The 21,401-nt window shown below is 38.8% G+C and overlaps 1 protein-coding gene across 2 annotated transcripts in view; it reads left to right on the forward strand.

The window, feature by feature from the left end:
- Positions 1-21,401, forward strand: part of PARL (presenilin associated rhomboid like) — a 49,002-nt gene that overhangs the window by 10,066 nt on the left and 17,535 nt on the right. Inside the window, exons 2-7 of one of the 2 annotated variants that reach the window (XM_059163342.1) lie at positions 427-622; positions 1,295-1,435; positions 4,033-4,081; positions 17,231-17,326; positions 17,917-18,066; positions 20,010-20,080. In XM_059163342.1, coding sequence (XP_059019325.1) covers positions 427-622; positions 1,295-1,435; positions 4,033-4,081; positions 17,231-17,326; positions 17,917-18,066; positions 20,010-20,080 — 703 coding nt within the window. The remainder of the gene's footprint in view (positions 1-426; positions 623-1,294; positions 1,436-4,032; positions 4,082-17,230; positions 17,327-17,916; positions 18,067-20,009; positions 20,081-21,401) is intronic. The other variant, XM_059163343.1, reaches the window with a different exon arrangement.

A 21,401-nucleotide genomic window follows, 5' to 3' on the forward strand; every position in this document is an offset into this window, starting at 1 on the left:
TTTGAATGTTTGATAATACTTACATTTAAATGTTTGTTCTGGAAATTGACCATACTTCAAACAAAATAACAAAACCATTTTGTGCAGATTCAAACTGACAACTTGGAATTCTCCAGCCTTTTACCAGACTGCATACTGTGTATAGGGGAGTCATTCAAATGATTTTTCTGATTGATACACAGTTAACAGCCCTAACAGGTTCCCTTTAAAGTTCCCATAGTTTGAGTGTCTACATCTCCTTTTTTGGAAGGGCACAGTTCTGTGTTTTGACTTAGAATCCTAGCTCAGAGTAGGCATGTTGGCTTCTTTGGGGCTATAGGGTGAGAATAAACTGAGATGTTGATGATGTAGGCCAAAGAGTGAGGCTTATGGAGGTTGATGTTTGCAAAATGCAGCTGTTGCTAATCTCTTATTTTCCCCTTCAAGGTTTAACTTTTTTATTCAGCAAAAATGTGGATTCAGAAAAGCACCCAGGAAGGTTGAACCTCGAAGATCAGACACAGGAACAAGTGGTGAAGCATACAAGAGAAGTGCTTTGATTCCTCCCGTAGAAGAAACAGTCTTTTATCCTTCTCCCTATCCTATAAGGACCCTTGTAAAGCCCTTGTTTTTTACTGTTGGGGTAAGTGCTTATGCAACTAGGAGTTACCTACCTTGCTGCTGCTATAGTAGTGAAATACTGTTTGTCTTATTTGGGCTTGCTTAAAGACAAGGGGAGGGGAACTTAAAGGATATGGGTGGTGTCTGGGGTCATAAATGATGATGGGAGAACATGAATTTAATAATTGCTATTATTATTTTTAGTTTTTAGAGCGCAAATGCACTTGCGTGAGTTGGGAGGTGTGGAGGGAAAGAATTTTAAGCAGCCTTCACACTGAGCATGGACCCAATCATAGAGCTTTAGCTCACCACCCTGAGATCATGACTTGAGTGGAAATCAAGAATCAGAAGCTTAACCTATTGAGCCGCCCAGGTGCCTCTAATAATTGCTGTTAGAATCTGGTTCACTTATGTATGCCCTGGAGAAGAAACTTATGGGCCTCTTATTTGAGATAACATTTCATGCGATATTTTGAATTTTATTTGAAATTTCTAGCTGTAAACAGGCCCCAGGGTATAGTAAAGTTAATAAATAGTTAAGTATTCTCTTCACCTAATAAGGTTTCACTATGCCTAATGTTCCTGTTCCTTCTCTTGGTTTTGTAAGAAGCAATGAAAATGAAATACTGTCCTTGGAACTCTGTGTTGATCTTTCTCTCTTGAATTTATTTTGTGATATATTAATTTTGTATAGTTTACAGGCTGTGCATTTGGATCAGCTGCTATTTGGCAGTATGAATCACTGAAATCCAGGGTCCAGAGTTACTTTGATGGTATAAAAGCTGATTGGCTGGATAGCATAAGACCACAAAAGGAAGGAGACATCAGAAAGGAGGTAAAGATAAACATGGCTTTCTTTGTTCTAGTTGAGCGCAAGTTTTGAAGTCTGGTTATTTGTGAAGTGTTAGTGATTGATAACATTTAGATCAGTAGATACAAAGTTACTGAACTTGATCTTTTTTAGAGTCATTGCATTGAAGTGAGTATCCATGCTTTGTATATCTGGCAGTATTGTACGTATCAAAAATCACTGTGGATAGTTGCTAAAAATTAATGTGTTAGGGGTCTCAGCTATACTAAAGTTTAAGGGCTACTAAGCATCTGTGTCTTAGATGTAGAGATATTATGTGGATTTTAAAAAGCCTCTCTGTGACATGTTTACATACCTCTGATAAATACCCACTGTGGAGTATTTCTAACTGCCCAGAGAATGAGGATGCAAGAAAAAGGTACAAATATAGACCTTTCCATAATTTTACACGCAAGCTGGTGACCCTCTTTCAGTTGCTTAACTCATTTTTTACCAGCACTGCCTTTAAGATAAAACATATTTATTTCACTTGACAATACTTACTGAGCATTGAGGCCCTAAGTTAATATGTGGTTCATTTGGTTTTCATGCACTTTTGTTTTGGGTTTGTTTTTGTTTGTTTTGTTGCTCTTTTTTTTTTTTTTTTTTAAGATTTTATTTATTTATTTGACAGACAGAGATTACACGTAAGCAGAGAAGCAGGCAGAGAGAGGAAGGGAAGCAGGCCCCCTGCTGAGCAGAGTCCGATGTGGGACTCCATCCCAGGACCCTGAGATCATGACCTGAGCCAAAGGCAGCAGCTTAACCCACTGAGCCACCCAGGCGCCCCTGTTGCTCTTTTTTTTTTGATGACACATGCGTCTGCACTTGAGAAAAGGTTGCTGACCTCTTAATTTTCTCCTAATGGTAATTCAAGGTTCTTCGAAGTATAAAGAAGTATTCATTCTTCATTTTCCTCATAGACGTATGCAGAAAGCCTGAACCTTAGCTGTTTTAGTAGGCTTTGTGTCAGAAGGACAATGGGTATAATTATTTGCAGGTGAAAGTGACAGTAGCTAACTGATTTATTCAGCACCGTGTGTTTGAGAAGATAGTAACACTGATCTGTTCCATAATCCTGGATTCCTTAGAAAGCTACAGGTTTCCAGCATGTCTATATTAGAAAGTTTTTTTTTTTTTTTTTGGAAGATTTTATTTTGGAGAGCTTGAATGAGAGAGAGAGTGCGCGCATGTGCAAGTGCAAATACATACATGTGCTTGAGCAGGGGAGGGCAGGTGGAGAGGAGAGGCAGAGAATCTCAAGCAGATTCTACCCTGAGTGTGGAGCTCAATTTCACCACCTTGAGACCATGACCTGAGCTGAAACCAAGAACTGGATGTATAAACAACCGAGGCACCCAGGTGCCCTATGTTATAGTTTTGATGGTTCACATGGTTCCCTAGAATGGTGAAAAGTGATGTAAGCAAAAGACATAATCTTTATCCAAAGATGGATTGGTTTATAGTGAAATGATAGGTTATAAAATATAAAATCCATGCCCGTTAAAATTAAAACAATATCTATATATAACATGGGAAGTGAAAGCCCTGGGAACCCCTGCCATACTGCTACATGTGTGGGGAATAAGGTTTGAAAGCTCATACACAAATTATAAATATAAAAATGGCATGATTATATATGGGTCTGTAACTTTTTTTAACCTCAGATTTCTGTATTAGTATCCAAAGTGTGGTTTAATATCATAATTAGAATATATTTTTTATTTTAAAACTTTTTTATTTTTTTTTAAGATTTTATTTATTTATTTGACAGAGATCACAAGTAGGCAGAGAGGCAGGCAGAGAGAAAAAGGAGGAAGCAGGCTCCCGGCGGAGCAGAGAGCCCGATGTGGGGCTCCATCCCAAGACCCCAGGATCATGACCCGAGCTGAAGGCAGAGGCTTTAACCCACTGAGCCACCCAGGCGCCCCTTTATTTTAAAACTTTAATCATGGAGAAATTTCAAACAAATATAAAAAAAGAGAAAAAATATAATGAATGCCTGTCATCCACCTTTAGTGATTATTGGGGCCAACTTTGTTTCATTTAGTCCTCTTTGTTTCCTTTTCTGCCCTGCCACTGATTACTATAAAGCAAATCCTAGGCATATTTCAGTGTGTCTCTGAAAGATTAGGCTTCTCTTTTTTTGAACCTCAAGTTACTATACCTTAAAAGGTTGTTTTAGAAAATATTTTGGTTAGAATTTTAAAACTAGATTGGACCTGGTGAATAAATCACGTAAGCTTGATACCTGTATCTCTCTGATAGTGTGCTGGGTGCTTTGTTATTAATATTCCTCACAACAATATTGCTCCGTATCTACTGTCTCCATTTTATAGATCAGAAAACTGAAGTTTAGAAGTAATTTGTCTGAGGTCACAGAGCTAAACAGTGACTCTGTGGAGAATGTAGACTAAAGCCCATGTGTGTCCATTTTACCACATACCTGTTAAGTCTGTGTACTGGTAATTTTTGCACGTGAGAAATCTTTTTATGCGCAAAGCATTTTCTCACTGTTTTTTCATTTTCTTACCCTGAAAGTGTTTACCATATGGTGATAGGCAATTTTCCTTCTGTTTTAGATTAACAAGTGGTGGAATAACCTAAGTGATGGCCAGCGGACTGTGACAGGTTTGTGTTAGCTTACACGTTTTAGCCATTCAAGGGAAGAGAAATCAAACCAAAAGGTACAGTATGTCACAGTCAACAGCTTTTGTACCCTGCTCACCAGTGGTTTAGACGACAGTCTCTGTACCTTCAGGCTAATGTAGTAGTATAAAAAGTATTGTGGCTTAAAGGTGTACGTGATGCAGTGGGTCACTTATTTTAAATTTCGATCTAGTATGTTACTGATTAAATAATCTATCTTTGTTGTAGAATCCTAGCTTGTGAAACAGGTTGAGTAATTACTTATCCTCTTAAAGAAATTAAAGGGGACATTGATTAAGTACCTTCTTTATGCAGAATGCTTTATACACATTCTCTCCCTACCTCACAGGGTTGCTTACCGGGTAGTTATCTCCCTTTTTACCAATAAGGAAACTGGCTTTCAGAGAAGGAACTTTTCAGAGGTCACACTGCTAGTAAGTAGTAGAGCTAAGTTTCAAAACCCAGGTCTGTCTCATTCTAAAGCTAATTTTCTCTTTACTGCACCATGCTGTTTTTAAAGTCTTCATTTATTAAATCAATGTAAGCATGCCATGCATGTCACCATGATAATTTAATTTTTGTTCTTTGTAAATTTTTTCAGAAAGATAAATCTGGCTCTTCAATGTAACAGTTGTACAATATTTTATGGACTTAGTTATTTGAGAAATTTGGGGAAATGGATTTGAAAGTCTAACAATTGTGCAGATAGGAAAAAATCTTCTAGAGAAATAATAGCAAAATACTGCTTTTTCTTAAATATGGTTAGACTTAATGGTACTCTTAATCTTCTTTACCTACCTAAGAGGAGAAAAGGTGCTTATCTTTCCTCCTTTGGGCTCCTTCCTTTGTCTAGAAGGTTTACGTTTTCTGTCTCCGTGTTGGAACCTGAACTGGTCTTCAGGCTTAGGGTTTGGACATTGCTTCCTGCAGGAAGTGTAACCAGGCCAAAGTGAGCTTGTTCCTGTGTGAACTATAGGTAGAGACTACACCAGGTGGAGTTGCCTCACAGTTATCTTTATTTGTACGAATAAGGATACCATGCGGAATAATTTCCAAATCCATGACTCCCTAAACAGGGGTAGACAGGCTCCTTTTATCAGGGCTTGGGATGAATATCGAGAAGGGTAAAAGATTTTATTATAATGAAGCAGAGGTAACAGGCACTTGCTGATTCATCTGCATAGTGTTGTTCCTCAAATGTTTCTTTTTCTGTTACAGCAGTTCATTAGTTTTTAAAAGATAAAAGTGACAGGCAGAAACTTCTGGGAGTTTCCTGAGTTCGGTGGGTCAGGGGGTCTTGCCAATAACAGAGGTGCTTTGATTTTTCTGAACTCACTGTGCTTTGTGATCATTTATTTTTTATTTTTTAAGATATTATTTATTTTAGGAGCACCTGGATGTCTCTGTTGGCTAAACATCATTCTTCATCTCAGGTCAGGGTCCTGGGATTGGCCCACATTGGCTCCCTGCTCATGGAGAGCCTGCTTCTCCCTTTGCCACTCTCCCTGCTCGTGCTCTCTCATTCTCTCACTCTCTCTCAAATACAGAAATAAATAAAATCTTAAAAAAAGATTCTATTTGTTTTAGAGAGCGCTAATGTGTGAGTTGAGGGAGGAGCAGAGGGAAAGGGAGAAAATCCTTAGAGCAGACTCCTGCTGAGTGAAAATCCTTAAAGCACACTCCCACCCCCACTTCCCAACCTCTGACCTCGGGCTTGATCCCAGGACCCCAAGATCATGACCTGAGCTGAAATCAAGAGTCAGACACTTAACCAACCGAACCCTCCAGGTGGCCCACACTTTTTAATCATTTATAACACAACTTGCCTTATGTATTTGTACATGCAATGTCCTTGAGGACAATGAGAGTTTTCATTTTGTTATAGCAACTAGCATGTGTCTTGCACACACTAAAGGCACTTGATTAAAATCTGTTAAGTAAATGATTATTGAATGGGCTCTTGAATCAAAGGATTGAGATTTTCAAAGGTATATTGCCATACTGTAGAATTGATTAGTCAGTAAGGTCTTAATAAATATGATGCCTTCAAAGATAGCACTATAATAGCACATCTGTTTTCATTGGGATTAACAGGAGGTTTGGTTTATTTGCTTGTTTTTTTTTTTTTTTTTTTTTTAAAGATTTTATTTATTTATTTGACAGAGAGAAATCACAAGTAGATGGAGAGGCAGGCAGAGAGAGAGAGAGGGAAGCAGGCTCCCTGCTGAGCAGAGAGCCCGATGCGGGCCTCGATCCCAGGACCCTGAGATCATGACCTGAGCCGAAGGCAGCGGCTTAACCCACTGAGCCACCCAGGCGCCCTATTTGCTTGTTTTTTAAACGTAACAAAAATTAACCTTAGGGTAGCCAAATTTTGATATTTTCAAAGTATCTCATAAGTAGTTGATACCTAGTGTTCTTTGAAGATGGTGAAGATTTTATGGCATTAAATATTTGAAGAAACATGGGATCAGAATTTATTTTTTTTTTTAATTTTGTTTATTAATTTTACAGAGAGAGACCACAAGTAGACAGAGAGGCAGGCAGAGAGAGGGAAGCAGGCTCCCTGCTGAGCAGAGAGCCGGATATGGGACTCGATCCCAGGACCCCGAGATCATGACCCGAGCCAAAGGCAGCGGCTTAACCTACTGAGCCACCCAGGCACCCAGAATTTAAAACATTTTTTCATCCCAGTAAATAGCTTATTCAAAGAAGTTGGTATTTAGGACACCACTGAAAATCCGATTTCTTTACCCTAGCCTTTTGCTTTTCTCTTAGTCAAATCAGTTATTTGGCACAAAGGACATATCAGTAGGGAGAGACGGACATTTTGATCTAACTAGCAACTTGAGTATAAAGTGCTTTTGAACCACAGAAACATGAGCAGTTATGCTAAATCCTTATTGTAAGATTATCTAAGTGATTTCTAAAGGCTGAGGAGTTGCTGCCCCTGGGAATCACTTTTTCACAGGTTCTACGGAACTGGCTTTGATCTCCCCCAGCCCCCTTTGGTTGGTTTGGGATTTTTTTTTTCCCCTGGTATTAATCTTCATTATTACACAGAAATATCTTCCTAAGCTTGACATTGCTTTGAAAAAAATTTTTTATATGTTCACTTGCTATTTGTGGGAACATCCAGAAGCATTCTTCAAGTTAAAACTTGTGCTTGGTGCTTTTACACTTCAGCTAGTCTCCTGTTCTGTTGCCTTAATCTGCAAGAGTTTTAAGCCTATACTGGAGGTCCCTGGGCAAGCCCCAAGGAGAGTATTTCCCTTACCTTTCTAGCTTTCAGGTATGCCTGTGACATACCTGCAAGGTTTTCCTGTTAGCTCAGCAGAATGCTGACTTTACTATTTTGGGATTCAGGTAAAACAGAGAGAAGAACCTGCCAAAATATTGTATTTGATGAAGGAGGGGATGGGAAGAGAAATTTAAGAAAACATTGCCCCATTTTTCTCTATTAGTCCATATCTATCATCAGCTCCAAAGTTAGTCACCACTGCACCCTAGGGCCTTGCTCCTTCTGCTCCAACCTCTAAAGTTTATTTTTTATTTATTATTTCTTAAGATTTTATTTTTAAGTAGCCTCTACACTCCATGCGGGGCTTGAACTCACAACCCTGAGATCAAGAGTTTCATAGTCTACCAACTGAACCTGCCAGGTGCCCCTAGTTTCAATTTTCTTTACCCTTCTACCTTTCAAAGATTTTGAGCTGTACCTACTGGATTAAGGTCTGCTTTGCTGTTCCTGAAGTTTCTGGTAAGACAGTGCTCACTGGATCTAGCTAATCTTAACCTTTTAATTTGCCACTGTTCCTGAAATTCTTGACTTCTCAGGTTGCAGAAGTTATTTCTGGGTAAAGAAAAAACTAATGTTTGAGTGCCAGTTAAGGTTCAAGTACTAGGGTAGGTACTTTACATACATGCTGTTATTATTGATCTTAATTGTAAGAGCCCTGTTAGTGGTATTCTTGATTGTTCAGATGGGATAAATGAGGCTCAAAGAGGTTGAATAACTTGTCTGAGCTAACACAGCTAGAAAGAGTAGTGATGGGGAATAAACTTTTTTTTTTCCAAACTCCATTCTTTTTTTTTTTAAGATTTTATTTATTTATTTGACAGAGAGAGGTCACAGGTAGACAGAGAGGCAGGCAGAGAGAGAGAGGGAAGCAGGCTCCCTGCTGAGCAGAGAGCTCGATGCAGGACTCGATCCCAGGACCCCGAGATCATGACCTGAGCTGAAGGCAGTGGCTTAACCCACTGAGCCACCCAGGCGCCCATTCCAAACTCCATTCTTAATATACTTTTTGTTATATCTTTTCACTTTCCACTATAGCATATCACCATTAAACTACCTTTCTGGTGAACCACACTGCCTGCTCCCAGCCCACAGTATCTGGGTGTTTATATTGAGAGCCCAAATGGTAGTGACTTGTCCCAAGACAGCAGGCTGGCATTCAGGGATGAAAAGGAGCCCTTTTCTTCTGCTTAGGTTAGTCTTTGTCATTGTAAAATGAATAAATGTGCATTGTAACAGGTTAAAATCCTGTTAAAGAATATGAACAGTGAAAAGTCTCTGTAACTGGAGACTTCCCCGTAATAACTACTGCCTTTTTAGTTACACTTATGTGTTCTTCCAAAGAGTTTGTATATAGGTATTGATGCTTCTTTGCATCTGAATTTTTTTTGATTCTCTTAATATTTTAGAGGACGTTGTATCGATACAAGTAGGTCTGTTCTGTTTTATTGAAGTATATTTATATTGCACATGTCAGATGTACAGTTTTCACAAACTGAACACATCCATGTAATTAGCGCCCAGAGCAAGCAATGGAAATTACCAGCACCCTGGGCTCAGAATATTCTTTTTGATAGCACTGTAGTAGTTCATACCAATGAATACTATGTAGCAAATCTTCTCTTAATGGGTATTTAGGTTGGTTGTAGTCTTCTATAAATAATACTGGAGTGAATATGGTTATACAGAGATATTTGCACCCTTTGCAAGCACGTTTTTAGGATGAGTTACTGGAAATAGACTTGTTGGGTCAGGGTAATTATAAATTAATTTTAATTTATTTTAAAATTAAAATTTTAAATACATTTAAAATTTTATGTGTTGTGAAATCTTAAAATAAGTTATATACCAATTTAAATATCCTTTACGTCATTTAAGTCATTTATTTCTAAAAGTTGCTCACACAGGAGGTTACATATTCTCATCTACAGGGAAGATGCAGAGAAATAACCCCTTCTGTGGTTAGTTTGTAAAGGTCTTGATCTCCTTTACTGTGAATTTGTCCCATTCTTTCCATCTGTCCTTATCATTTTCTAACTATCTGCATCCCAGTTGGAGGCTTTAAGGTGGATGGTCTTTCTGTATTTCTTCTTGACTCCAGGAAGCTGTGGGACCAGTGCTTAACTAGTTTTGTTGATACTGCCCAGGATAAGAAATTGTAGTCACTATCTGAGGCCAACCCTGTATGAGGGTGATCCTGTGCCTATAGTCCTGGTTCTCAGGGAACCTGAGGTAGGGGACCACTTGAGCTCAGTTCTTTGGTTGTCATGTATGTATATACTGGTCAGTGTCTGGACTGGCCAGGTCTAGTTTCCTTCAGGTAGAAAAGCTGTGGGAGGGGGTGAGCTGCCCCACCACATGAGCAGAGGGTATTCTGTACTTAGCTACTGGACTCCAGGTGGGATAGTGAGTCCTTTTTCAGAAAAAGAGAAAAAGAGGTGGTCTTACCTTCCTTGGGCTAAGGAAAATGGACTGAGATTACTGAACCAAGCAGTGATTTCTAAATTGTGGTTTATTTCTTTCAATCAAGATATTCTTCACATATCTTAAAATTTGCCTTTTAAAAGTATGCAGTTCAGTGGTTTTTCCTGAATTGATAGGATTGTACAACTGTCATCTAATCCCAGAACATTTTCTTTATCGCAAAAAGAAACTCCATACCTATTAACAGTCACTCCCCATTCCCGTCCTCACTTCAGCCCTAAGCAGCCCATTATCTGTTTTCTTTCTTTTCTTTTTTTTTTTTTTTTTTAAAGATTTTATTTATTTATTTGACAGACAGAAATCACAAGTAGACAGAGAGGCAGGCAGAGAGAGAGAGAGGAGGAAGCAGGCTCCCCGCTGAGCAGAGAGTCCGATACGGGGCATGATCCCAGGACCCTGGAATCATGACCTGAGCCGAAGGCAGAGGCATTAACCCACTGAGCCACCCAGGCGCCCCTCTGTTTTCTTTCTTTATGGATTTGCCTGTTCTGGACATTTCATGTAAATGGAATCAACTTTGTGGCCTTTTGTGTCCACTTCATTAACTTAGTGTCATGTTTTCAGGGTTGATCTATGTTGGGGCACGTGTCAGTACTTCATTTCTTTTTATGGTCAGATAATATTCCATTATGTGGATATATCCTGTTTTGTTTACTTATCTCTTGATGGACATTTGAGTTATTTCCATTTTTTGGCTGTTATGATAATGCAGTGGGCTTTTTAATGTACATTTTCATGTAGCCATGTTTTCATTTCTTTTACTAATATATACCTCAAGTGGAATCATTGGGTCATGTGGTACTCATGTTTAACTTTTTTTTAAATTGTGGTAAAAATGTAAAAGGTACCATGTTAGCCATTTTTTTTTTTTAAAGATTTTATTTATTTATTTGACAGAGAGAGATCACAAGTAGGCAGAGAGGCAGACAGAGAGAGGAGGAAGCAGGCTCCCTGCTGAGCAGAGAGCCCGATGCGGGACTCGATCCCAGGACCCTGAGATCATGACCTGAGCCGAAGGCAGTGGCTTAACCCACTGAGCCACCCAGGCGTTCCCCATGTTAGCCATTTTTAAGTTGACAGTTCAGTAGTGTTAAGTATGTTTACATTGTTATGAAACATAGAACTTTTTTGTCTTGTAAAACTGAAAGTCTTTTTTTACTTTTCCTCCTCCCCCTCAGCCTCTAGTAACCACCATGCCACTTTGTTTCTGTAAATTTGACTGTAAACCTCAAATTTAAGTGGAATCCAACAGTACTTACCTTTTTTGACTGGCTTATTTCACTTAGCACAATGTCCTCAAGGTTCATCCATGTTGTAGCTTGTGATAAGAGTTCCTTCCTTTTTGAGGCTAAATAATTTATTTCATTGTGTATATATACCATATTTGTTCATGCATTCATTCATCGACAGACACATTGGAGTTGCTTCTATGTCTTGGCTATTGTGAATAGCGCTGCTATGAACATGGATATGCAAATAGCTCTGAGGTCCTGCTTTCAGTTCTTTTGGATATATACCCAAAAGTGGGATTGCTGGATTATGTGGTAGTTCTATTTTTAATTTTTTTTTTTTTAAAGATTTTATTTGACAGAGATCACAAGTAGGCAGAGAGGCAGGCAGAGAGAGAGGAGGAAGCAGGCTCCCTGCCGAGCAGAGAGCCGGATGCGGGGCTTGATCCCAGGACCCTGGGATCATGACCTGAGCTGAAGGCAGAGGCTTTAACCCACTGAGCCACCCAGGCACCCCTCTATTTTTATTTTTGTGAGGAATTTCCAATACTGTTTTCCATAGCAGTTGTACCATTTTTATTTTTAAAGATTTTACTTTTAAGTACATCTAACATGGGGCTTGAACTTACAACCCCGACATCAAGAATCACATACTCTGCTGACTGAGCCAGGCAGACGCCCTATGGTTACACATTTTACAGTCCCACCAGCAGCGCACGAGAACAAGAGTTCTAATTTCTCCACATCCTTGGCAGCACCTGTTACTTGCTTGTCTGTTTTTTCTATAGTAGCCATCCTAATGGGTGTGTGGTGACACATTGTGGTTCTGATTTGCATTTCTCTGATGGTTAGTGATGCTGCACATCTCTTCATACGCTTGTTGCTGTTGGCCATTGACTGTTTTTAGATAAATGTTCCAGTCTTTTGCCTATTTTAATCGGGTTATTTGACTTTTTTGTTGATTGTAGGAGTTTTGTTTTGTTTTTTAAATATATTCTAGATATTAACCCTTTATCAAGTAAATGATTTGCAAATATTTTCTCTCATACTGTAGATTGCTTTTTCACTGTGTTGATTGTGTACTTTGGACAAAAATTTGTTGCGGGTTTGGTTTTTCTTTTTGGTTTTTGATTTTTGATTAAGTTTTTTCCCAGAGAAAGTGGGGCAGGGTGGGGGGGAGTTGAGGGACAGAGGGAGAGGGAGAGAGAATCCCAAATAGGCTGCATGTTCAGTGAGGAGCCCCACATGACCTGAGCCAAAATCATGACCTGAGCCAAAATCAAGAGTTGGACACTTGGGGCGCCTGGGTGGCTCAGTGGGTTAAGCCGCTGCCTTCGGCTCAGGTCATGATCTCGGGGTCCTGGGATCGAGTCCTGCATCGGGCTCTCTGCTCAGCAGGGAGCCTGCTTCCCTCTCTCTCTCTCTCTCTGCCTGCCTCTCCATCTACTTGTGATCTCTGTCTGTCAAATAAATAAATAAAATCTTTAAAAAAAAAAAAAAAAAAGATTTATTTGAGAGGGAGTGAGAGAGAGTTAGAGCATGAGGAGAGGGAGAAGCAGGCTCCGTGCATGTGGGGCTTGATCCCAAGACCCTGGGATCATGACCCAAGTGGAAAGCAGCCACTAACGATTGACCCACCCAGGCCCCCCCAGTTGTTTGTTTTTTTTTTTTTTAAGATTTTATTTATTCACTTGAGATAGGAAGCACAAGTTGGGGGAGGGGGAGTAGCGACTCCTTGCCCAACGTGGGGCTTACTCCCAGGACCCAGAGATCATGACCTGAGCTGAAGGGAGATGCTTAACCAGCTAAGTGACCCAGGGGCCACTTAAGGTTTTATTTTTGAGTAATCTCCACACCCAGTGTGGTGCTCAAACCCACAAACCCAAGATCGAGTCACATGCTCTACTGACTGAGCCAGCTGGTGTCCCAAAAATGTATTTTCTTGTTTGTTTTGTTTTTTTAAAGTAAGCTTCACCCCCAATGTGGAGTCCAACATGGGGCTTGAACCATGTTGAGATCAAGACCTGAGCTTAGATCAAGAGTCAGACACTTGGGGTGCCTGGGTGGCTCAGTGGGTTGGGGCCTCTGCCTTCGGCTCAGGTCATGCTCCCAGGGTCCTGGGATCGAGTCCCGCATCGGGCTCTCTGCTCGGCAGGGAGCCTGCTTCCTCCTCTCTCTCTCTGCCTGCCTCTCTGCTTACTTGTGATCTGTCTGTCAAATAAATTAATAAAATCCAAAAAAAAAAAAATTCCATTTAAAAAAAGAGTCAGACACTTAAGCAACTGAGCCATCCAGGCGAACCTGTTGAGTGTTTTATAGATGCCTGTCAGGCCTAGTTGGTTTATAGTGTTCTTCAAGACTTGTTTCCTTGCTCATCATCTAATCTATTTTTGCAAATAGGGTATTGAAGTCTCCAGGTATTACTGTTGAACTGTTAATTTTTCCCTTTTAATTTTTGCTTTATATATTTTGGGATTCTATTGTTAGGAGCATGTATGTTTATAATAGCTATATTGATATATTAAGAAGATGTTACATCTTTTATCATTATACAATGTCCTTTGTGTCTCGTAACAAATAATGTCTTAAAGTCTATTTTTTCTTTACGCTTATGGTGTACAAGATCCCAGGAATGTATTGAGGTATAAGCTCCTGTGGACATTTCATTCCTCACTTTTCCTTTTAAGATTTTTGGTCTTTTGTTTATTCCAAATATTATCCACCACCTTAGGCAGCCATGAACTTAAAACACCTGCCTGTAATCGTTTTTGACAAATGCCCCCTGGGAAAAGGAATTTTGCACTTGAGGATCCAGTCAAGTCAAATATAGACAGCCTTGCAAGTGGGGTCTTGCAGGGAACTATTTCCAGATAGGTCAGATAGTGACAATTTCTGGGAATGAGGCTTTGAAAGAGTTCCAGTTTCCTGTGCTGCCTCTCATGGTTTTGGGGCTCCATGGGAAATGTGGATTGTTTTCATAGCTTACAGCTTCAACTTGTAGCTGAAAAGTAAGGAATGGAACCAGGGCAAGTTAAAATGCCCCAAATTTGCTGTTCCTATTGAGATTCACCATTTTTCTTAAATGCTGAGTTGCTGTAAGCCTTTAGTTAGTTTCCAGAGTTCTGAAAAAGTTGATTCTGACAGTTTTTGCCAATTTTTTCATTGCTTTGTGAAGGAGAGAATTTTTCAAGGTCCGTCCTTACTTCATTATGGTCACTAATGTAATCCACTGTATCCCTTTTGGTAAAGGTAGGTGTTGAGGCAGCAGCAAACTTCCCAAATCAGCAGTGTCAGACTTGTCTAAGAGTTTTACTGGGTCAGGAGGAGAGTAACACTCCTAAATGGAGATACAGGCAAAGGCCTTAAGCAGTTCTACTTCTCAAAGGAAAAGGAGGAGAAAGGAACCATTATTTGAGTTTCTGCACACTAAGTACATATAGTATTTTTTTTAAAGCTTCACTGCAATTTTTATAAGATACAGGAAGATATATAAGATTTATAAGATATATATAAAATCCCCATTTTACAAATGAGGTAACTAAAGTGAAGGGGATGAAATGCAGACCACAAAGGAACTAAGTGGCACATCCACTTTCTACTTTAGAAAAGGCCATTCCCTTTCATTTATGTGTTTTCACTGTGTGACTGTTGCATTTAATTATGTTTTCTCATTTAATCAGCACTCAACTCTTCTATAGTAGATTTTATTACCCCTTTTTTACAGAAGAGGAAACTGAGGCTGAGGGGGGTTAGGCTTCTTGCCTTGGTTTTAGTATAAGTAAGACAGTCATTTCTGCTGGGCTCCTTTACCCATTTCTTTAGATAATGCGCAGTGCTGCTTCTGGCCTAGGATTACCACATATCCTCTCCTGTACACTGGCTTCTGGGGACCAACCATGCTGTTTCCAAGATAAAAAGCCCCTTTGTCTGGTCTGAATTCCTAGAGTGACCAGGGTCAAAAGAAATCCTGTTGGCAATCCATGTCTTTGTGTATAGTAGAAAGAGCCCTAGATTAGGAATTCTGGCTTGGCCACTGAATTTGCCTCTGAAAATTTGTATCTTTTAGAGCCTAAGTTTTCTCATCTATAATTGACCTTCAAAATAGGATATGCGTGGAGGAAAATAACTGCATTTTAGTTTTGTAATTTCTTTTTAATTTGTGAACATATTACAGTGATTTGTGTGCATAGTTTGGGTATGTATGTTTATTGTTCACTGATAGGATTCCTAATCGTGGACCACAGGTTTATGAAGTGAGGGGTTTAACTACAATGTGTTCAGTGCCAATATCCTGTCATGTTTTACCAAAAAAGGCCTCTTACATTTGCTTGGCGATGATAACTCTTTGATTACTGTTAACCTTGATATCTTTGGTTATCTTACCGTTTTGTAAGTCTTTTCCCTGGTTGTAATCTCTTCAGCCAGAGACACACTCTACTTCTGTGCAGTGCTGTGGTGCTTGCAGTTTCCAAAAGTGTGTGCTGTCACTGGTTTCAGAAAGTAGCCTGCGCAACACATAGGGTAGTGATTGCCATTTTCCAGCCTAGCAGGCAGGATCGGGAACCCCATCTTGCTTTCTTTGCATTGTATCACAATTGGAGCTAACTGTTTAGTCCTGATTATCTTTGTGAACATGGAAGCCTGAGGCCAGACTATCCTCAGGGCTTCTTTATGTCAAGATACCAGTCACTATGTACAGGAGCCTAGACCTCAGAGAATTCTCTGGGTAATAAAGATGTGTAACTCTTCCACGAGAAACTGAGAAAACCTGAACAACACTAATCACTGCTCACTTCCTTAGGATAAACCTTCTGAGATCTATTGCTCCATCTGAGGAGGCTCCACCCTTTTTTTGCCCACCCTACTTGCCCAGGGTTTCAGGCTCCTCATTGGGAGGTATACATAGTCCTCTTACTTGCCTTGCTTGTGACCTCTTTTCCGCATCCTTTCATGAGTAATGTCCTCACCATCCTTGAAAGTGTTGTGACGCACCACCAGTTGTAAGATGCATTCTGATTACAGATACTAAAATGGAGAGAATCTGTGAATCTGTGAAAAATGGTAGCTTCCTTTCCTACCTAATGGTCAAATGGGGAGAGCAAAACCTGGAGAGACTAGTAATGCTGAGGTACAGCTGAGAGCCTTACAGAGGGAGCAAACACAGAAAGCCAAAGGTAACTCCAAGACATAGCAGCTGGTGGGGATCATACAATGAATATCTTCTAAAATAAATCCTCTTACCAGGCTGTTACTGGAATCAGTGCTTACTGTCACTGAAGAAGGTGAAAGAGCTAGCTGCCTATTGCTGAAAGAAACTGGAGGAATGAGTAAATGTTTAAATTCCTTTAATTCAAGTAGATAAGTACATGGGCAAGGAGTTGTGGTGCCTTAAAATTAATGTCTTTTTTAAAGTTTGTAGTTTTTAAGAAAAACTTGATTTTTCACAAAAATGTAACTGAATAGTTAATTCTATCATTAAATAATAAACCTACTCAATTTAGTGGTAGTTCCAGCAACATTAGTTCTTGCAGAAAAATGAAATGGTCACCCAACTCTCCCACATGTAAACAGTTTCAATAGCAGTTGGAAAATTCTTCCAGATTATTCCTGAATTCTTATCTGACAAGTATTTTTCTCAGACAAGTGGATCTTCATTTATCCAGATGATACATAGATATTTCTATAAGTTTAAGAAGTATATTATTCCCTGTGGAAAAAGAAGCTTGTTATATAGTGTCGCTTTTCTGGTCCTGGCCAAAGAACCTAACTCTACATTACTTGTCTCTGGCTTGGCCATTTTCAAAACGGTAATTATAGATCTGATTGTTGTTTATTGAGAAGAGTAAACTATTCTGTAGAAGTAAAAATACAGATCTAAGTGAAGGAAGTCAGCTTCTAGGACATTTGCAGTTTCCTAGGAATTTTCCGACTGCACCTGTGCATATAGTTTGAGACTTGAAAACATTGATTTCACTTACTTTCCTTAACTTGCCCTCCCTTACCCCCCCACCAAGTATATAATATTCTTAAATAATTGTGGTAGAAAATCGTATTCAGGTGGACTTTCAGACTTTCTTCCTATTTTTAAAGTCCCCTAAATTATATATTTTTATTTTGTAGGTATCATAGCAGCAAATGTTTTTGTATTCTGTTTATGGAGAGTACCTTCTCTACAGCGGACAATGATCAGATATTTCACATCCAACCCAGCCTCAAGTAAGTCTTCTCATGACTTTATTTTGAGGTAGAGGTAATATGAAAGAAATAGGTTTTATGTTAATTGAAATGCTATAAAAAGGATGAGTTACTTGTCAAAAATTATAAGCAAAATCCAGAAGACAGACAGTAAGTTCCTTGAGGAAAGGGACCTCATCTCTCTTAGTCTTATGTCCCAGGTACTTAAAATGCATCTTGTACATAGTAGACATGTATTTTTTAATGACACAAGATCTATGATCACTACAAGTTTGCTCTTGGGAGGATACTGTTATACAACTTCCTATCTGTAGTAAAAATAGCTTACTAATACTTTTTCTAGGTAATTTTTGCCATAAGGAAAAGTTGCTTTCATTGAACTGAGAATTTTTATTGGGTACTTACTAAATAGAGGAAATTTAAGATAAGTTTTTACCACCTTGAAAAATACTATGGTAAACCATCTTATTTAAACTTTTTAATTGGCTCTGTTTTTGCTTCTTATTTTGAGTTTTTCATAATAGTAATGAAAAAAATCTAAAACAGATCATATTTAGATCATGGCTGTGTGTCCTGTGATTACCAGACTTTTTTTTTTTCCCCTCTTATAGAGGTCCTTTGTTCTCCAATGTTGCTGTCAACATTCAGTCATTTCTCCTTGTTTCACATGGCTGCAAATATGTATGTTTTGTGGAGCTTCTCCTCCAGCATAGTGAACATTCTGGGTCAAGAGCAGTTCATGGCAGTTTACTTATCTGCAGGTAAAAAGCTTTAATCTGGGGATCTTTCAGCGTATAAGCACTTTACCTACCTGGAGTAGGAAGGAAGGGAATGATTATAGCCATATTCTACACATGAAGTTTGTGTATAGAGAATTGTACAAACTATAGAGAGAAGGATATCACAGACCAGCGGGGTTATCTTTTATGCTTCTCATTTTGCTGGTTTCTTTTTAGATTATTTAGGTATGTTTAGTTTTAAGTCAGGATAGACAGGAGTTAAGGTTTAGTGTAGAATTTAAGAATATCATTTTATCTCATTAGGCCTTGGTTTCTTTAGCTCAGATCCACCGTTTTATAAATAGGTGCTTCCCAGACTCTCTGGCTGTCTCAATCATCTGGATCTTTGTTAAATAACTTTAAGCTCATTTACCACAGTGTGTTCACTTTCCAGAAAGTTTTAGATCAGAACTTTGTAATAATTAAACTATTAAGAATGAATTTATTCTGCAAGCATGTATCTTAGTTTGGAACCACTCCAGTCAGTCTTGGAGATAACATCATTTCCTGATTTCAATTAGGAAGTGGTAGTATTGGATTCTAGGTTCCTAGATGCTACTAAACTGACAAGTGGTCAGTTAAATTTTACCTGTTTGCAAAATATACTTAATTAAAAAACACACAGCATAAAAATTCATTTCTGAAATACCTTCATTTATTTTTAATTAAAAATAATTTAAGGTTTTGTTTTGTTTTGTTTTTTTAATAATCTCTGTACCCAACATGGAGCTTGAACTCACAGCCCTGAGATCAAGAGTGACATGTTCTTCTGGCTGAGCCGACCAGGCACCCCTGAAGTCCATTCATTTAAAAACAGTATATTGGGGCATCTGGGTGGCTCAGTCTGTTAAATGTCTGCCTTCAGCTTAGGTCATGATTCTGGAGTCTGCTTCCCTCGCCTGCTCTGCGCCTCTCCCCACCCCCATGCTGTCTTTCTCTCTCACAGAAAAATAAAATCTTTTAAAAAATAAAAAGTTTGGAAAAAAAAAAAAACTTCAGGCCAGTTTGCTGCCCCCCCCCCCCCAGTGCTGCCATTAAGGACCATGTCACATGAGGCGTGTGTGGAAAAAAAAAATAAATAAATAAAATAAAAAGTTTATCTGGGAATCATACTGTAGTGTGAAAAAAGCACTTGAGAGCTTAAGGTCAGAAGACCTAGTTTTATTAGACCCTATTTCTGCTACTTGCCATCTGATTTTGCAGAAAAGACTATACACTCTCTGAAGATATTGATACTTATTCTTTCGTGACATGGGGTTGTAGAAAGGATTAAATAGAAGCATCTACCACAAGGCCCAGGATGGGTGGTTAATCAGTTTTATTCAAATATCATGCATCTGATCCCTCAGTACTAGAAATTGAGCAACATCTTTGGCCTGTACAGAAGCCTATAGTTCTTTCCCCATGTACTAGTTGTATTGTTGTAGGTACAAACAGGTCTGTTTCAGGTGCTGCTAATTCCCGCTCTCTTGGAAGTTTTAAAAATGAGCCACATTCATCTTAGATGACATTGGAACCACAGGGACTTGTAAAAGATCATCTAGTCTAGATCTGCAGCAGTCATTTGGCAAGCCGAGTAAAATATAGATTCCCTGGTCCCACTCCAGAGAATCTGATTTAGTGTTTGGAGTGCAGCCCAGAGGGTTCCCAGACAGTTGATGGGTTTGGAACTAGTCTCTTTCATGTTATAGATGAGAAAAGTGAGAACTGAGAAGTAAAGTGAATGACCCTATGTCATTGAGTAAGTTGTGCAGTTGGTCAGACTTCTTTTTATAAATACCTGAAGTGATAGTGTAGGTATTCATGCTTGCACCTTGAACTGACCTAGGTAGAAATCCGTCACTTAGTCTCTGTGACTTGGGCATCAGAAATGAAAACTACTTTTATACCTCACTAAAATTATCAAAATATGACTTATTTCCCAGGTGTTATTTCCAATTTTGTCAGTTATGTGTGTAAAGTTGCCACAGGAAGATATGGACCATCACTTGGTGCAGTAAGTATTTCTAATGTAAATTTTCTTAATTTAGTTTTTATGCATTTTGACATAATATTAGTCTTACAGAAAAGTCACATAATTATCACAATGACTTCTATGTACCCTTTACCCTACTGTTAAGTACAGAACCACAGTACAGTTATCAAAGCCAACAAATTAACATTTGTAACAGTACTAATTACATTAATGCTAATCTGTATCTAATTTAGAATTCATACATCTGTAGAGCCTTGTAAACTTCAGGCTAGCTTTTGACTGTTGGTCATTTATATATACTTACTGGAAGAGTACAAATCAAGTAGAGTAGTCAGAACAGTGGGTGTCCAGTCTCCAGAAACCAAAGAGCCTAATCTAGCACTGGAAAATTGAAAATAATTACAAATTTGATTCTGGTATTCTGTCCTTCTGTTTAGTCCCTATTTGAGTGTCTGCTACACAGATTAGACTAGTAGGCACTGTACTAGAGACTGGGGATATAGCCGGTGAGCACGATGTTCACAGTTCCTGTCTTTAGGAGTTATGTTCTGGATGCTTAAAAACAAAAACACAAAAAAAGCACAAATGTGTTTTCTTTTGAGTTTAATGGCAGATTTCTAGGCACATGGAAATCTTTGCATAACATTTCTCTAAAGACTACACATTCATTTTGTACATATTTAAATGCAAATCACCTAAATACATTCAAATAGGGGTTTCATATTTGAAGAAATTTCTTGAAGGTTCATTTTTAGAAAAAGAATTCTAGGGGCGCCTGGGTGGCTCAGTGGGTTAAGCCGCTGCCTTCGGCTCAGGTCATGATCTCAGAGTCCTGGGATCGAGTCCCGCATCGGGCTCTCTGCTCGGCAGAGAGCCTGCTTCCCTCTCTCTCTCTCTCTGGCTGCCTCTCTGTCTACTTGTGACTTCTCTCTGTCAAATTAATAAATAAAATCTTTAAAAAAAAAAAGAATTCTAATGTTATCATCCCATAATGTGTGTGTTCCTCAGATTTGTGTGTACTTAATTTCCTGAGACCTGTATCTTGTCCTATCACCTACTTGATTTCTTAAGCACCTCTTTTTGCCTTTATGGAATGTTTTATATATAAAATTTGGTGCCAGTACAATTTACGTATTTCATACCCTATCCTTTACCTCATTAACCAACAAGCACCTGATATATGAAGGCAACGAAGACAACTGGGATGAAACAGAAAAGGACTTTGACTTTAATTGGAGGAAAAAACATTGTATACATACATAATACACACTAAAAAGGCTGAGTGTTCTTTTTTGTTGTTGTTGTTGTTGTTGTTTAAAGATTTTATTTATTTATTTGACAG

Source organism: Mustela lutreola, chromosome 2, assembly GCF_030435805.1.
Source record: "Mustela lutreola isolate mMusLut2 chromosome 2, mMusLut2.pri, whole genome shotgun sequence".
In the NCBI taxonomy this organism is placed as follows: domain Eukaryota; kingdom Metazoa; phylum Chordata; class Mammalia; order Carnivora; family Mustelidae; genus Mustela; species Mustela lutreola.